The 17,897-nt window shown below is 41.6% G+C and overlaps 2 protein-coding genes across 3 annotated transcripts in view; one reads left to right on the top strand and one right to left on the bottom strand.

Moving 5' to 3' along the window:
- SUCO (SUN domain containing ossification factor) overlaps positions 1–2,072 on the bottom strand; it is a 73,880-nt gene extending 71,808 nt beyond the window's left edge. For both annotated transcript variants that reach the window (XM_007165332.3, XM_007165331.3), the window contains exon 1: positions 1,876–2,072. In XM_007165332.3, the coding sequence (XP_007165394.2) occupies positions 1,876–1,937 (62 nt within the window). In that variant the 5' untranslated portion in view covers positions 1,938–2,072. The remainder of the gene's footprint in view (positions 1–1,875) is intronic.
- Positions 2,073–4,299: 2,227 nt separating this feature from the next.
- Positions 4,300–4,748, top strand: LOC102998723 (protein S100-A11-like). Its single transcript, XM_057530077.1, has one exon. It carries the CDS (start codon positions 4,300–4,302, stop codon positions 4,609–4,611), a length of 312 nt encoding a protein of 103 aa, XP_057386060.1. The 3' UTR covers positions 4,612–4,748.
- Positions 4,749–17,897: the final 13,149 nt, after the last annotated feature.

Genomic DNA, 17,897 nt, shown 5'->3' with positions numbered 1-17,897 from the left:
AGGTCAGCTTAAGCAAAAGACAACCCAAAATTAAACAAAGTAATAGAAGCATGGATAATTTAAATCTGCAAATGATTTTAAAAACCACACCGTAATGCTTGATTTCACTGCCACCAGCCAATTAATTTTTTTAAAATCATGTTTAAGGGTAGAAACTTGCAGCTGGTAGATAAGTTAGTCCTGGAGATCACAGTATAGTGAGTGTAGACAACACTATTGTACTATAATTATCAACTTGCTAAGAGACCAGATCTTAACTATTCCCACCACAAAAAGAAATGATTATGTGATGTGAAAGAGATGCTAACTATTGCTACCATGGTAATCATATTACATTATGTAAATGTATCAATTCAACATGTTGTACACCTGAAATTTACACAATGTTATATGTCAAGTATATTTCAACTAAAAAAAAAAAAAAAAACCAGAGATCCTGGTGTGTTTTAAACTTGAATGAAAAGTGTAACCTCTTTGCCCTCTCAACCATTTCAGACAGTGATGAAGAATACACGGCCTAAAGATGGGCAAGATCAAGTAGAAAGAGGAAAGAAAAAACATATATAACCTACAAACAACTAAACAGCCCCCAAAAAGAAGTGTATATGAACACACAAGGTTTCCGTATCTCATGTACAAATTTAAATTTAAAATGAGGTGAGCGGACTCATCTCCTACATGCATTTCTTGGTAACCAACATGATACTAAAAAGCAGAAGGTGAGATAACATTGGTCTCATTAAAGGGTTCGGAATGAACGTCAAGAGGCCAAATTTCTTGTTCTCTAAAACGTCTATCAACCTGCCAATCAAAATTCTTCAGCCAGGCAAGTGTTTTCTTTTCTTCTTATTTACGTATTATTTTCTGTGAGCAACAACTCTACAACTTAAGTGTCTTTGGAATCCATTAGGCACCCACATAAATGAAAAAAATTGTTGGTGTTTTGCAGAAATAAGCTAAACAAGAAACTTAGTTTGTCTAGATTTTAATATAACAGCAAATCACTCTGACTGAAGAAGCATCTTTACAGTCAGCAAATGTCACACATCTCTGAAGAAACTCCCTCGGAGGGCAGAATGGATTTTCCAAGTACAGTGGTAGCGATCCTTTGACTGACAAGCTTTCTCTTCTCCTTCAAAAAACCCCAAATGTGCCAGGGACTAACAGAAACTCCACAAACTTATAGACAAAGCACTCTTCCCGCCTCCAAAATGCAGGACTTATCCTTCCATTACTACGGGACATTATCCAAGCCACACTTCCAGAAACCCCTGTACACACTACACCCTAAGACACTCTCTGCTAAACAGCTTCTTATCATCTACCCCTTGAAAAAGTGCTTCATAACGCCTCCCGAAAGTCTCCAAGAACAGCAACCCCAAGTGTACCCGAGGCCAAAGACTAAGAGAGAAAGGGCCAGGAGAACCAGCGCTCGTACATTAGTCACCTTCACGACAAGTCACGTTTTTAAAATCGCCTGTCGGGAACACATCACATCCGACATACCTTATGCCCTTCCCAGACCATGAAAACAAGTGGCTGCTACTAAGCCCGAGCAACTTACCCAGCCTCTATGTGAACACTTCCCACACACCCCACCATCACCAAGGGCCAGGGTAACCGGGTACAAAGGCACCCAGGCGCCTCCCTCTCCCACTTAAGTCTCTGTAAATTCCAAAACGCACCACGAAAACCTCCGCAGAGAGGGCTGCCAGGCCAGCCCGCCGGAGAGTCACGGAGTAATCGGTTTGTCGCTTCATAGGAGCCTTGGAGACCCGCACCCTAAAAGCCGGGATGATTTGGGGGTGTGACCTGGGCCGCTCCCTGCCCCCCTCTCCCCTCACGGGAAACTCCCGTGTGGTCGCGGCTACTCACCAGACCAGGGAACACAGAGACAGGCAGGAGACTAGGGCCAAGGCCCGCCGGTACTTCTTCATCTTCTCCTCCTTCTTCCCCCTGCCAGAAGGCGGCACATCCTCTCGGCAGCTGCTACTGCCGAGGCCAAGATGGAGGAGCCGGAGCAGGAGAGCGAGGATGAGACCGAGAGTCCGAAGGGCTGCGGCGCTGGAGGAGCGGCTCCTGAGCGGCTCTCGCGCTGGCCGCTCTCTCCCAGGGGCCCACAGCGGCGCCGACGGGTGCGCTTCACAGGGGGCTTCCGAGGACCGCCGTTGCTGCCGCAGCCGCCGGCTCGTCCGCGCCCGCCTCCTCCAGCCGCCGCCGCCGCTGCCGCCCCATATCCCCCCCGCCCTCCCCGGTTCTCGCTCCGTGCTGCCGGCGACCAACGGCCGCTGCGTACTAGCCTCTCAACAACCAATCACCGGCGGGGCCGCGACACCTCACACACCGCTGAGCTGGAAGAAGACGCGTCACCCACGTCCCGCGGCGCTCGCACCCCCCACTAGCCTCCGCGCGGGCCACGCCCCCTCCGACGTCTCAGGCAGCTGAGCCAGAGGGAGGAGGACACAAAGCGAGAGAGGCGGGGGTGGCCACCGCCCCGCCCATCTCAAGTCCCGCCCACTTCAGGAAGTCCGAGAGGAGCCTCGTGACCCTCAGCCTTCTTCGTAAGATGTCCCGCCCTCTAGCCCAGGGCTCGCCGAGTCCGTGCAAGGGCCCTTGGGAGCTGTAGTTTTCTCTCCGGAACCCTTCCCTTTCCCTTTCCCTGTCCTTCCCAGTATCACTGTTTTGATGAAGAGGTCTGTGGTTTCGCTTCTCACTGCAAGACTGGCCAGCTTTGGAATTGTTACATCCAGTTTTCCTTTTTTGACCACAGTTTGTGGGAAGGCCTAGAATGACGGTGGGGGAAAAGCTATACTAATAAAATTTAAAAGACGTTTTCCGGGTGTCAGTGGGCCGGGCCCATCGAGCTAGGTGCTGATTGGTTAGCGGAAAGGGGTGTGCCAAGAGTTCCTCTCATCTGATTGGTTGGAGTGAGAAGTCTTCCGCATCTTTTCCGCCTCTGGGAGAATTTCGCTCCCCGCCAGATTCCTCCACTGGGATCGGCTCGATTGGTCTTCAGTCTCTTGGATTCGTGCTTTGGGTTCGCTGCCGTGGGGCCGGAAGGGAAAACTGCGGCTCCTTATGGGGGAACTCCAAGTTCTGAGGTTCACCGAAAGCGGGGAAGGTGGTCGTGTACACACGTCTGTTGTTACAGTCTGAGACAAAAAGTGACCGCTTCTCAATCTTTAAAACGAGCAGTGTGCCCCCCCCCGAGATTTTTATGCCACTGATGCCCCTAAAGATGTCTCAGAAGCTAGTTTAGGGACCCTCTGCCTGAAAGTCAACAATGCTTGACCGCTTTTCTTCCCAAGCGCCTCTTGACGTAGTTCTCTTCTATGAGGTGGTATAGAGGAAGACGCACGAGCTTTTGCTCGGGAGACGTCTGGCCTCTGGCCTCATGTGTTCCTTCTTCTGTCTATGGTGATGTATTTGACTCTTGACACTAAGAGGGAAGTTAGTCTCTACGGAGGGGTATTTCTTTTATAAAATAAGAAATATAAAAGTATAACTCAATGGTGTTTCCCTTTTTGTCTTGGCTGTCGGAAACTCAGAACTACCTTCTCCAGAAAGCAGCCAGACATATGGGAGAATGGAGACTCCAGTTGTCTGTGCCGTGGAACATGGCACAATGTCTAGTGTAAGAAATGTTCAAAGCACGTGTTATTAAAGCGTGGGCCACTTGGTACTCATGTGGTCGAAGGAAAAAGGACTCAGTAAAGTGCCCATCTAACACAATTTTGAACCACGTAATTTCCTTGTAAACCTTCTAAGTTGAATTAGTTGTTAATTGCATTCCCAGGGAACAGAATGTTTTGACTCATTCTAAAATTCTTACTATAAGTCAACTGGATATTAGAAAAATTCTACATAGGATGATTTGGTTTTAGAAGAATTCATCCTAAACTAATTTTTCTGGCAATAATTAGGTAACAGTTCCAATGATCTGTTCATGGCGCTTTTAGTATATGACAATAAAATCACTTCATCTCTCTCACTGCAGTGGGCAAGCACTTAACTCGCCCAAGAGCAGTATCAAATGATTAATATGTAAATTAAAAGGAAGGTAGGGGCAACAGAAGGATGGGGATTATTTTACATTCTTTACCATGTGAGGCACCCTTTTCCTTTCACTCCAGGAAATAGGTTATTCAGGGCAAGGAACAGGTGCTCCTGAGCTGATCCTCAGTAGATCACAGCAAAGAAAGTTCTGTTAGAATACATGCTCCAGCAGACCCGGCCCACCGCCCAGTTCGCGCCTCGCCGCTCCTTGCTCACAGCCCCGTGCTTCGCTCTTCTCCGAACATGGCAAAAATATCCAGCCCTACAGAGACTGAACGGTGCATCGAGTCTCTGATTGCTGTTTTCCAAAGGCATGCTGGAAGGGACGGTAACAACTGCAAACTCTCCAAGGCCGAGTTCCTTATCTTCATGAATAGAGAGCTGGGTGCCTTCACAAAGAATCAGAAGGACCCTGGTGTCCTTGACCGCATGATGAAGAAGCTGGACCTCGACTCTGATGGACAGCTAGATTTCCAAGAATTTTTTAATCTTCTTGGCGGCCTGGCCCTAGCTTGCCATGACTCCTTTATTAAGTCTACCTCTTCCCAGAAGTAAATCGGAGAAGCCTTTGGGCCTGGCCTCCAGCCCCACTCCCTTTCCTTCAGCCTCCCAATTATCATCTACCCCTCACAGCCCACACATACCCTGAGCCCAGTGCACCCACCACCCCATGAAGGCCACTCCTGCTGGTAGTAATAAAGCAGTATTGTTTTTTAAAGCACACACACACACACAAGAAAAGAATACATGCTCAACTCAAGCCTGGCAAGTTATCATGTGCCTCTCTTGTATCCTCTCCATCTCACCCCAAACCCACAAGTCCACCCACTGCTTTTCCACTAAGTCTCTGCAATGATCTTTTGGAATATACAGTTAGTAGATAGAATTTTTCTTCCTTCTTTCCTCCCTTCCTTCCTTCTTTCCTTTCTTTCTTCTTTTTTTTCTTTCTTTCTTCCTTTTTCCTACAGTTGGGGCTTTATTGTGACCCCTGGGGTAGGGTTGCCATTCATCTAATTATTAATCAATCATTAGCTTTTATTATTTCAATCAATAAATATCTTTTTCTCTTTTTGCTAGTTTCATTTCCATTGCTTCATGTTAAGGTATAATTTTCAGCCCTCTGAGCCTTTTCATTTTTCTCTTGGATATTTCATAATTTCAGTTCTCATCTATACTGTTGACTCCCAGGTCTATATCCCAACTTCTCTTCAAGTAGGTGCTGGACATAACACTAATTCTACCATCACTTCAAATTTTACCTGTATAATATAGAACTTGTTTCCCCATAAATTAACTTCTTCACTTGAGTTTCTATTTGTGTTAATTCTTCTTTGTTTTAAGGCTTCAGATAGTGAGAATAAGAGAAGTTCCATGGAGGTGGCATTTGAAAAACTGGTAGACATTTTTCTGCATGGTGGTAAATATAATGAGAAAAAATAATGGAAAAAATTATATTATAATGAAATAGATAAATATAATAAGAAAATGAGTAAGAATTATATAAAATAAATTGAGTATAGATAAATGCCACCATACTCAAAAGTATACCATGTGCCAAAGAATGGCAAGAAAGTATATAGAAAAATCAAAATGTGTATATAATCTTTAAGGCTCACGCTAAGTAATCACCATTTACCACCTCTTAACTACACTACAGTGATTCTCAACCAGGGACAATTTTTTTTCCCTTGGGGGAAAATTGGCAATGTCTGGAAATTTTTTGGTTGTCACAACTGAGGTAATGCTATATCTAGTGGGTTCTACCCGCTATTCAAGGATGCTACATCCTACAATGCAGAAGACAGCTTTACATAACAAAAAAATTATTTGGCCTGAAAAGCTGAAAGTACCCAGCTTGAGAAACCGTGCTATAGCAGAATCTCACAACTCAATAAAATCTATAAAGCACTGACCACACACATGATAACTCACGTGACTTGCAGATCCTTGGATTATTCAGGAAGTCACCAAGGACTAAAATGCATGATGAAGAGGAGCTCTCCCATTCCTAAAAGGTTAAAGACACAGAAACTCTGGACAGGTTGTCCCTGCCCTGATAGAGATCAGATACCCTGTTTGCTGATGGTGAAGAAGAAGAAGCAGATCTCAGAAAAGAAGCCAACCCCTCTGGCCATCTCCTTTGTCATTTATCTCATATATAAATCATACTTTCAAAGCACAAGAGAAGAAATATTTGTCTAATTTAAGTTGGTGATATTTGATGAGCAAGCTCTGACTTATTTTGAATTTGTTGAAAAGTTATTTGCTCTTTTCAATAGTATAAAACGCTGAGATACTATGTGTCTTAGAGAGGAACAGCTGAGGCTCAATGAAATTAGATGCTTCTAGAGTAAAAGCCATTTAGGACAAAAGTTCCCTGAAATCAGTGAAAGAAAGACCAGAGAACTGAGAAAAGACGTATACAGAGACAAGAAAAGGGACTAAACCAGATGGAAAGAAGGGTGAATGTGGCGATCAGCACTTACATTTTTAACTACATAAAGATACAGTACAGAGATTTCTTACTGTTTGTCTTCACTCCACTTGCTGCTGCTTCTTTGGCATGTAGGATCTTCCTGGACCAGGGCTCGAACCTCTGTCCCCTGCATTGGCAGGGGGATTCCTAACCACTGTGCCACCAGGGAAGCCCTGAAAGGGACTTTTGATCATTATGAGGAGGATTTAAAATTTGAATCCTTTAAAATGATTTTGATTAATTTTAAACATTGTATGTTTTTAATTTTACCTTTATTCAGAACCTACTTATAGGCTAAAAACATCAATGTGATGCATTTATTTGCACAATTGTGAGTAACTATACCTACTTTTTAGAGACTCACATTTGCTGGAAATATCTTGACAAATGTATTATGAATTTATTTTTATTGTATTTATCTATAGTGTTGCCGCCATAGATTCAGTCAACTTGTGAAAGGTGCACAAAGCATTTAATTAACTGTGCTTCTGTGTTTTTATTTGCACAAGCAGTTCTTTGTGTTTTCACTCCTCTTTGGTCAATTGCAATTTCTTCTAGATCTCAATTTTCCAAATTTTCCTTATAATAGAATCTTCTATAAAAAATAGTTTCCTAAGCCCACCCGAGAAACACAATCAGAATCTCCAGGAGGCTGGCCCTGAAATCTGTATCTAATAGGTGGCTTTTGTTGTCAAATAAGTTTGGAAATACTGTTCTAAGACATTCTTCCCTTGGCTCCTTGAGCCATTACCTTTACAGGACTAAATAAAGCATCTCTGTTGTATTGGACTAAAAGTGTGGCTGCAGGGAAACTTGGTAAATTTTATTTCTATTCTAATTTCATTCCGTTTTTAAGTTGCACCACTCTGATTAAATGACCACTCACATTCTCACTGTAGAGTGAAAAAGTGAAATATATATGTATGTGATTTTCCTTTGACACCCCTCACCCTGACAAATAAACTTCCTAAGACTAGAGTCTCATTTTTTATTTTACCTAAGCTTCTCACAGGCCTAAGCAGAATGATTTGGAGATCATTCTGCTAATCTTCTGCCGACCAAGACCCAACTGCTATCAACCAAGATTTCCCACTTGGCAATGATGAATGGAAGATATTAAGAAAATCTCCTTCCACTGGTCCTCTCTCTCTCTCATGTACTCACTTTCCTTCTTTCTCTGCTCTTTTTCCAAACTCCCTCTGTTGAGTCTGTTTTGTCCTTCCACACTCAAGTAAAGGCTTTATGTATTTATAAATATAACATAGAATGTAAATATAACATAGAATGTAAACTTCAATGAGACAGGGACTCTCTCAGCAGAACTTTCTGGTCTTGGTCAGCATATTAATAACGTAAACAGCATTTCCAGGACTATAAACGAAATCATTTCAGTGATGAAGGTGGGACCTTCCTTTCTCCAGTGGAAAGGCAACTTGCAGCAGATACTTGGTATCACTGAACTAAGGAGTCTCTCTGCCATTGAACATAGCTCTGGGCCTGAAAATCTGTGGCTCATCTGGCTTTTTCAGCAATAATTGGGCACAACTGACTTAACTGCAAGAGAAAGCATGACAATGACTGTGGTAGATTATATTCTCTAAAAATTGTCACAGAAATTTGTCTAGTTCCCCATGTTCTTCTGGAACCTTGTTACTTCTCCATCAAGAGGCAGAGACTGTCTCTCCTCCCCTTGAAATGAGAGGGGGAGGTGGGCTTTGTGACTGCCTTGACCAATAGACTGTGGTGAAAGTGAGGCCGTGTGATTTCCAAGGCTATGTCATAGAAGATGGTAAAAGGGGATATGGATTCTGCCTGGTTCTCTCTCTTACTTGGGCACACCCTTAGAAAACAACCTCCATATTATAAGGAAGCCCAGTGACACAAAGAGGTCACATGTATGTGTTCTGGCCAATAGCCTCAGCTTATATTCCAGTCAACAGCCAGTATCCCCTGCCAGATGTCTGAGTGAATGAGCCTTCAGATAATTCCAGCCTCCGGCAGTCATCACCCCAAACTTTTTAATCTTCCAGTGGAGGGCCCAGACATCGTGGAGCAAAGACAAATTCTCCCTGTGTGCCCTGTCCTTATATCTGATCCATGGAATCCATAAGCACAATAAAACCTTGTTTTACTCCACTAAGTTTTGGGGTGATTTTATTACACAGAAGATAACTGGAACAATGGCTAATATGCTGAATGGAAGAGAACACGAAAGTTACCTAACATATCAAATAAAACATTAATCATGGAAATTGTCCCTACATTTCTGTGAGAAAAATAACTGAATAGCCTGTTATAAACATGAGCTAGGAGAGATAATCCTGTATTGTCACTAGAAGATTTGTGAGCAAAAGGTCAACAGAAATTGATGCATGACTTTTCTAAGGTTCCATTATGCTATTTTCTTTTTTTAGGTTCATGATAGATAATTTGGAAAATAGACAGATACCAAGAAAACCATAGTCCCACCGCTCAAAGTCAACCACTGTATTTTTCCATATTTCTTGTCTTTTCTTTTTCTAAGCATCTGTTTTTAAAACATCATCGAGATCATATTATCAATACAACATTTTAATCCCACATACAGTCTTTTAATCCACCGCTTAGTTTAGTTCCCTCCATCAGAATTGTCCTGTGCTTCTCTTTTCTGCCCATCTGAAGCTCTTCCTCATCTAGGAAGTCTGCTGGGACCACCCAACCCACAAAGATGTCCACCTCAAAACTGTAGCACTGATCGCCAACACCACTTATTTGCTATATAATCACATATTACTTCATGACATTTTATGTATTAATCTTTTAATGTCTATATCATATAATCTTTTCCATCATGCCTTATCTTCCTAACAAGACTGAAAGTGACTTCAGGGCAGAGGTCAGTGTTTTAATCTTTCTATTCCCTACAGCACCAAATACATATGTAGCAGATACTAAATATTTATTGAAAGAAAGGAAAAGATGGGGAGAAAGGAAGGAAGGAAGGAAAGTTTCATCTCTAATACTTTCCATGTTTGTTTCATTGTTCTTTCATCTCAAAACCACATGAGTTATTAATTATCGTAAGTTTGACATGTGTATGGCTATGGCTATATATATGAATATATATGAATACCTTTAGGATTTTATCTGAAAAAGGTATTACAAAGTCTACAACTTTTCCATTACCTTTCACAAATATGTCTTTAGTATAGAAGCAAAATTAGGTACTCAAAAACACGTTTTAATGTTCACATTTTATTTACAGAGCATGTTATTCCGACATTATAAGGATATGTGTGTACACACTAGAAAACAAAAGTACCAGGAGGTTTTGTTTGACGTGTCAAAGGCTTCAGCGTATGTGCAGACTAGACTACAGAGCGAGATGGAGACTGCCTGAAGCTGGTCTAATACCATTAGAACTTTCAGGAAAAGGCTGGAGAAAGGAAGGGAGAAGAATATAAACTATTCAGTTTTTAGTTTTGGCCAACAGGATGCAGAAGGAGTAGCATTTAGGAGGTTTAAGTGCAATTTAGTGGACATTTTGGCATTTGGGGTATAGAGTGTGTGTGTGTGTGTTGTTGTGTGTATAGTGGTCTCTCCAAATTGAAAAGATGTTTTTTAAAATATTGAACTGGTGCTTGAGAAGCCTTGGTGAGTTTCTACCATCTATAAGACTGGCAGCTGCAGGATGAAGGCCAAAGTAGAGAGAGAGAGAGAGAGAATTAGCACAGCTATGGGAGAGGACTAGCAAAAATGGGTTCTGTAAGATAAGTGATCAGGACCAGGAGGTGATATTTTATTTTTATCACTTCTCTCTAGTTATTCTCTCTGTATTCATTATCTCTTCTTCTCACCCTCTCAGCCTTCAGCTTCTTCATTGAGACACACATGCACACACACACACACACACACACACACACACACGCATCACTTTTTCAAAGCCTGATAAATTTTATCAAGAACATCATATTCAGTTTCAGTGCCAGCATGTTTTCATCATGGAGATTAACTTTTGCCTGACACAGGTAAGTGCTGTAGGTGTTCAGAGAAGAAAAGAAGGGATGGACCAAGGTGAGCTACTCAAGGAAGGCAGAGGAAGAGATGGGCCTAGGACTGGGCCTTCAAGGATAGATGCACTTTCCCTGACAGAAGGAGCATGTGAGGCACTGCGTGTGTGCCTGTCATGTTTCAGGTATGGGATGGTGCTTTCCAGGCAGTGGGAAGAGCATATAAGCTAAGGTCTGGGGCCTGTTTCATATACTAAGGGAAAAGAAAGAAGTTCAGTTTACCTTGAGAGAAGGCTACAGACTTGTCAGGGGATTGTAGGAGGCAAGGCTGAAAAGGTAGTTTGGGGCAGATTATAGAAGGCCTTGAATGCCCCCCCAACCTCCCCGCAATGGTACTGCTCTCCTCTTTACCCAAGGACAGCAGCCCTTGGAATTGTTTCCATTTCCTTCCCGCGAGGAGCCAATACAGATCCTTGGCCTTAATCTTGAAAAAAAAAAAAAAATCGCCTAATGAATGGTTAACTTGCTGGAGAAGAGCTAATATGCTTGATGGATGAACAGTTTACTCCCACAGAAGACATTAGTTATGAGAGAACGAGGAAATCCAAAGAACCTTCCTCGGAGGTCATCAGAACACTCAAGTATTATTTCATTAATCTTAATATTCTAACAATATTAAAAACCTGACCAGATAAAAGGATATAAGGGAGAAAATGGAGGAGGGAGAATATGGACAAGGGACAGGGAGAGAGAAAAAGAGGAGAGAGCGGGGAGCTGGGGGAGAGAAGAGTGATTAAAATGGGGTGAGTCTTGCAACCTTGTGTGCATCGAGGTGACCCTCCTGAAGCTATTTCTCTGTCCTCCTGCTTGTTCCCGGAAAAACAAGCTCAGAAGGGTTGACCTACAGTCGAAGGAAGACTAGTGAACAGTGGAAGAGCTCCTATATCTTTTTCGTTTTTCATTGCTTTTACTGGCAGCAATGAGTGTTGCGTTTTGAGCATGATCTTTCTTTTTTTTTTAAAGAAAAAAAAGGGATTTATTTAAAAATGTAAAAAGCTAGAAGCTGAATAGTGATAGGAGCAATGGGCTGACAAAAACAACGCATCTGAGGAAATAAGGCCTAGCCTCATGGCTTCCTGTTGCAGTTACTTAAGAAACTGAAAATGCATGATCAGGAAGCAGTCCCTGGGGTCTGCCTTTTGTACCAGAAATGACTGGGGAGAGCCAGCTGCAGAGAAATGGGTCTTCCTTAGCACACTTATTTTGTTCTTAGTATGTTGGTTTGAACATCTAGACACCACCAGGGAATGCATAAAAGGACAAACAAACACCATGCAACCATACTGCTGAGGGCCATGACCTTGCACAATAAAACACAAGGTCAGGCATTCCAACTCTTGCAAATTGTCATTCTTCAAAAGAGATCACAGGAGCCAAAGTGATGCATCCTAAAGACAGTGATGTCCCCAGGAAGGGAATACACAAAAAATGAAATTAGTTTTATTATTAGGGTGATGTGTTCAGGAATAATTAATTTTTGTTCCTTAATAATCCACTTGATAACTCTATTTTAATTTGAGGTAAAAATACCAGCATGTATCCATCCTACATTTCCCTAAGAGAACCTTTTTATTTGCCAAAGGACATTTCATGCGAAGTTGGCAAATTGTGTATTGACTGGGACAGACTGTGCAGGACTGTTTATCTTAAGGTCCCACATGGCTACATGACCCTCTGATAACACCAGTGTGATATCGCTTCTTCCAAGACACAGCTGTCTTTGAACACATGCTACACAAGGCTTTTAATCAGTAAATAAAATTCCATGAGTTGGGGGGATAGCCCCTACCCATACAACCCTGTAATTCAAACCTGCTGTGTTTCATCTTTCACGCCTTTCTGCCACACAGAGAACTTGTTGACACTACAGAAAGCAAACAGACACACGCGCAAAAGACATGGGAAAGAACAGATGGTTTTAGATCATGCCTCATGACTACTCAAACTATGGTTGCTCTATTCTTTGTTATTTCTCTGCAAACGGCTTGATTTTTTTGTTCATAAAATTGAAATTAGCAAAGAAAGAATATTTTTCTTCTCACTCCCATTCCTTTTGCTGTTTGATACCTAAATGTTGATACAACTCACTGACTCTGATAAAATGGAGACAAGGGTCAGAGGAAGGAGCACAGGTCATGGTATCTGGAAAAAACCAGATTCTGATGCCAGAACCCCAGCTCCTCACTCAACACTGATCAGGCCTTACTTAAGGCTCTTAATTTCCCTAAGTCTCTGTAAAATGAGAATTCTGAGACTCCTCCGAAGTTGAAGTGAGAATCAAATGAGGTAATAGGAGCATGTAGCAAAGTGCCAGAACAGAGCAGTCAATCACGAACAGTTAGTTGAATCTGAATCTGAATGAGTGGGTGGCAGAGAACAGGAAATACTTGAAAAATATCCATTAGGACTAATTTTAGTCCTAAAAGCCATTCTGCTAGTTAAGAAACATGTTTTGTGTATTGTACTTACTAATCTGGAGGTTAATAGAAAAGTCCCTTTTATTTTCTCAACAATGAAACAATGAATTGAGTTTTTCTCAATGAATCTTTCAGCATTCCAGCCAAAGATCTGCACACAATAAATTAGACATAAGCATTATTCAAGTTCACGTTGCCTTCTTTTCATGTATATATATTTCCAAGAGCTCTGCCTACAATGATAATCCTTATGTTCTGCTTTACTTCTAAGTATTCAGTAATTACTTTTGCAAATTCCTTTCATTAATGAGGAGAAAACTATCCTTAAGCTGTGTGAAATATGCCAATTCCTTTAAAATATTTAAAGTGAAGTGATACAAATTGGACATATGTCGTCCATATTCTAGAATGCCTAAATGTCTATATTCTCAGGACTGGGAAGGAAGCAAGTCCTCACTTTAAATGAACTGTGACAAATGAAATGATAGCTCAAAGGCTTGTGTCAGCAGACCAGATGGAGCTGAAGTTTCCTATTTCTTAGCTCATTCATTATGACTCTGCAGGTGGGGCTCTTTCTGAGAGCACCATGAATAACTCAGGTGAAGACAGGCCTGAATCAAGCAGAGTCTTGGTGGCCCAAGGTAAATTTGTTATCAGTATTTTCCTACTACTTTCTGTGGAGAAGAGGGAAGCTGACCCTTGAGGATATATCCAGAAATACGTACTCCTAGTCACATACTTCTCTTTGCTTACAAAGAATACAACTGGGGAACAGCAATCATTACGACCAAAACCAAATCCAACTTTTAACACAATAGCCAGAATAATTTAGCAGCAAGATTAATAAAAAGAACCGCATCTATTGTCCGTTCTTACTCAAGAAGACTCTGAGTTGATTTTCTAATGCCTCTGTGCTTCACTTTCCCCATCAGTAAAAGAACTGACTACACTTAGGCAGTAGATTTTTATTATTTGTTTCTGACCATCATCCTTTCTTTCTTCTGGAAACAGCATTTCCTTATTTTAGAAGAACTGAACTTCCCCACCTTGCACCTGGCTGCAAGTGGTCTGGATGGGAGCTGACCTCACTCCTCTGGTCAGTGATTGGCCCCGTGAGTTGGGAACATGACCCAGGTTAATGCACTCTGAGCCTTTCCCTGGGATTTTCACACTGGAGTTTGGGAAAAGTGCCTTTCTTTCTTTCTGGTAAGGAAGGGATGGAGATTGAACCCAGGGACAGCTTGTAGCCTGGAGTAGGAGTGAATGAAGTCAGCAACAGAGAGAAACAGAGATAAGGGATAGAGAATCCTGCTGCTATTCAAGCCCCATGTTCCCGTTCTCCCAAGGCTGGCTACATCCCTGTCCTTCCTGGGGTCTGGCTGTGTGAGACAAGGCAATCCTCTTTTACCTAAGTTAGTTCCAGTTGGGTTCCTGACCCTTGAAATCAAAGGAATTCCAATTGACATGCCCTACCTATCCAGAGACTACCTGAGGAATATAATTTCTCAGATGAATGGAGCAACGTAAATATTTTACATGATGGAGTACTGATAAATTGTTTTACATCATCATAATCAGTGTCTAGAAAATAATTAGAAATGACGGGCAATGCTGTTGTTGACTCTACTTGACAGGGTGCATAACTCATCTGAGAAATAACTGAATATTTGTTAACAACTGACTTCCTCTGTAAAATCTAAGTTTTAAAGCTCTTGCAAACAAAATTATTTCCTCATCACCAAACCCAGTAAGCATTTTCTTCCTTTTCTTATGTCGTAATTTAACTTTTCCAGCTGTGTTTGTAATCAGAGCCCTTTCTATCCTTGGGAAATTCTATCCCATCAATTGCAAGTTTCCATTTAGTAGACTCATCTTTTTATATCTTCAACCTCCATCTCCAGTGCTCCTCTCCCATCTGCTCACACATATCCTTACAGCTTCCCTGTCTTAACAAAAAGTTCCCCCAAACCACATTCTCCTCATGAGATACAGATAAAACTATTTCCTTCCTCTGAATCAAACAAATCTAGAGTGAGAGGCACAGTAAGCTAGCAGTCAAGAGTCGAACAGTTCTGAGTTTGATCTGAGTTTCATCAGCTCCAGATTATGGGTAATGTATCATAGTAAATTAACTTGCATAAATTACTGTCCAGTCTGTGTTGCAATTTGCTCATCTAAAATGGGGATAATGATAGTGCCTACTTAATAGGGTCTCTGTAAAGAGATAATACATGCCAAGTGTTTTGTGGAATTCTAGACACACAGCTAAGCTCCCCAATAAACATTGGTTATCATCATTATTTTTATAACCTTGTCTCCATTTCTTCACAGGCTGATTTTTTTCCTTAACATGTTGCATTCTGTCTTTTCTTCTCTCATTCTACTCAGCTCATCAGTTCTAATCGCTAAATCCAACTCTTCTCAGTTGTCCACGACCGCTCTTCAGCATTTGGCCTAATGGTTCACCATCTCCTTTTTTAATCTCATTCCTCCTTTGGCTTCCCTGGTTCCCTTCCTAGCTCTCTAAATCCATCTCTGTCTCTGGACCAGCTCCATTTTCTCCTTTAATGGAGGCTCTACACTCCTATTGATTCACTGGTTTTTTTCCTCAGTGGAGAGTAGGGTCATGTTGAAATTAGATCCAGAACGCAAGTGCTGATGGTGTGTGTAGGTCAGGGAGAGGTTTAGACAGCAGGGTTCTCACCTAGGTAGGCAGGTTTTGTCTGGTGCCCCAAGATGCAGGGAAATAAAGGACTAAAAGGGGTTTTAGAAGAAGAAGATCAAGGACAAGTCTTTATCCATTCAATATTCAATGTTACCAGACTTAGTCTTGGCCCAGTTTATACTTAGACACTATAAAAGAAGATTTAAAGAAACTTATTAACACATTAATAAAAAACTTGAAATGAATCTAGATGTCAGCTTTTTTAAATCTTTCATTTAGATTACCTTCACACTAATTAGTAACATAATTGCTGCAAAGTGAATACACAGTTTGTTTAGTTCATGCCATGATCTGCCATCCCTCTTCCATTACAAATTCCCCTGAAGCTGCCTACCCATTTCTGTTATTTTCCAGTGTTCTATCATTTTGTTGCTTTTCAATGTCTTACTCCACCTTGATTATTCTCAAAACCTCACATCTGAGAAAGTTTGGGAATGAAATCGAAGGTACCTCCAAAGCAAGCAAGAAGCTCCATTATTCTGGGTGATCTGTTGTTTCACTCAGGCAAATGAGATGTGATGCATCTTGTCCAGTTATGAGAATAATTATTCAGCTTTTGTTTAAGCATATCTTCTAAAGTTTCAGAATTAATCTTGACCCTGATAAAATTAACTAATAAAGATCTCCCTTTCCATTGTCTGTTTGTGAACCATTCTGCCCTGAAGCTTCTAGGGGTCACTTCCCATTTCAATTTTCTCTGAGAGCAGGGACTATATCTGTTTCATCTTTGAAGCCCATTGTCTTTCATGAGGTAGACACAATAAATGTTTGATGTTCCAGGCAGAAGCAGGGAAATATGCTACAGGGTTTCCGAAAAAACCTGCTTCTCTTGTATCAAAGGCTAGTGATTCACTGAGACTCATACTCAGGGAGATGGTGTGCCAAGAAACCACATTATATGCCTCTTCTTCCTCTCTCTTCACAGGGTTTCACCAGGAAAAAGCAGTCCCCGTTCCTTCACTTCCTTCCCTTGAAAGTGGACTTGCGATGTTGATTACTGGGTAAGGGGAAAAGATGGTGTCTACATCTTTAATTCTCATGATCTCATTTGTTCATCAGTTCCAACCAGTGATGTAGGTAGATTAGCTATAACCATATTTCATAAGCAAAAAAGTCTAAAGCTTAAAAAGGTCAAGAAAATTCCAAATTATTATTCTTAGTGGCTGATTGGTCAGGTCTCCAGACTCATATCCAATCACATGAAATTCCCACTGTCACAGAAGACTGGAAAGAAAAGACAAGCATTATGGCAACTGGTATGCTCTGAGATTGCTATTTATTTTCTGCTTGATAAGAATAGGAAGTTTCAGTTGGTATATCACCTCTTATTTTGCCCAAGTGGGGAAAAGTGCATTTTTATTAGTTGTATTAGGACCCATTTGTGCTTAATTTTGTTGGAAATCAGTTCTAAAAAGGAGGCTTGGGACCCAGCCAGGATGGGAAATTCAAATTCCATGAAAAATCGACAAAGATATATTTCTTTTTTATAGGAGGAATTTCCCCAAGGAAGGAGAAAATTTCTTGTATTTGACTGTTCCACAAGGAAGCTTAAAGAATATACTGGTTACTCAAGGTCTGCCCTCTACAGAGGAGGACCATTGCTTGAGAAGCAAGAATTCTGAGGAGTTGGCAGATTCTAGCCCACATTCTGCCACTAATCAGCTGGTGGCCAAGGATGGGTTAACCAGGGACGGCTGAATGACATAGTGGTGAAAATCGGGCTTAGTGTCAGGCAGACCTGTGTTCTCGTCCTGACCCTGCCTCTTATTAAGTGTAGGAATGTGGACAAAGCCTTTCTAAGCCTCTTCTCTTCAGGTCTATTATTTCCACCAAAAGTGACCTGTTCTTTCATTCTCCTACAAAAAGAAGCCGCTTCAAACTTGTTCTGAGCCCAGATCTGCTTTCCAAGCAGCCTTCCTGGCTGAGAAATTTAGCTCATACAGGGGACCACTTGTTTATTGTGCAAATAAAGCCAAGCTATTTGCCCAAAGCCCTGCCTCAGCAGAATATTAGACTCTTAAACCCTTTGTAGGAGTTCCTAGGAGTAAATACAGTTTATCTATATTCATTTCCTCATTGGATACTTGACCTGCTTTGTATAGCTATCGAGCCCAGTAACTCAGCCCAGTCCAATCATGCCTAATGTACTCAGAGCCAAGTTACAAAATACTCCC

The sequence above is a fragment of the Balaenoptera acutorostrata genome, chromosome 1, assembly GCF_949987535.1.
Source record: "Balaenoptera acutorostrata chromosome 1, mBalAcu1.1, whole genome shotgun sequence".
In the NCBI taxonomy this organism is placed as follows: Eukaryota; Metazoa; Chordata; class Mammalia; order Artiodactyla; family Balaenopteridae; genus Balaenoptera; species Balaenoptera acutorostrata.
This window is presented reverse-complemented; position numbering and strand designations above follow the sequence as displayed.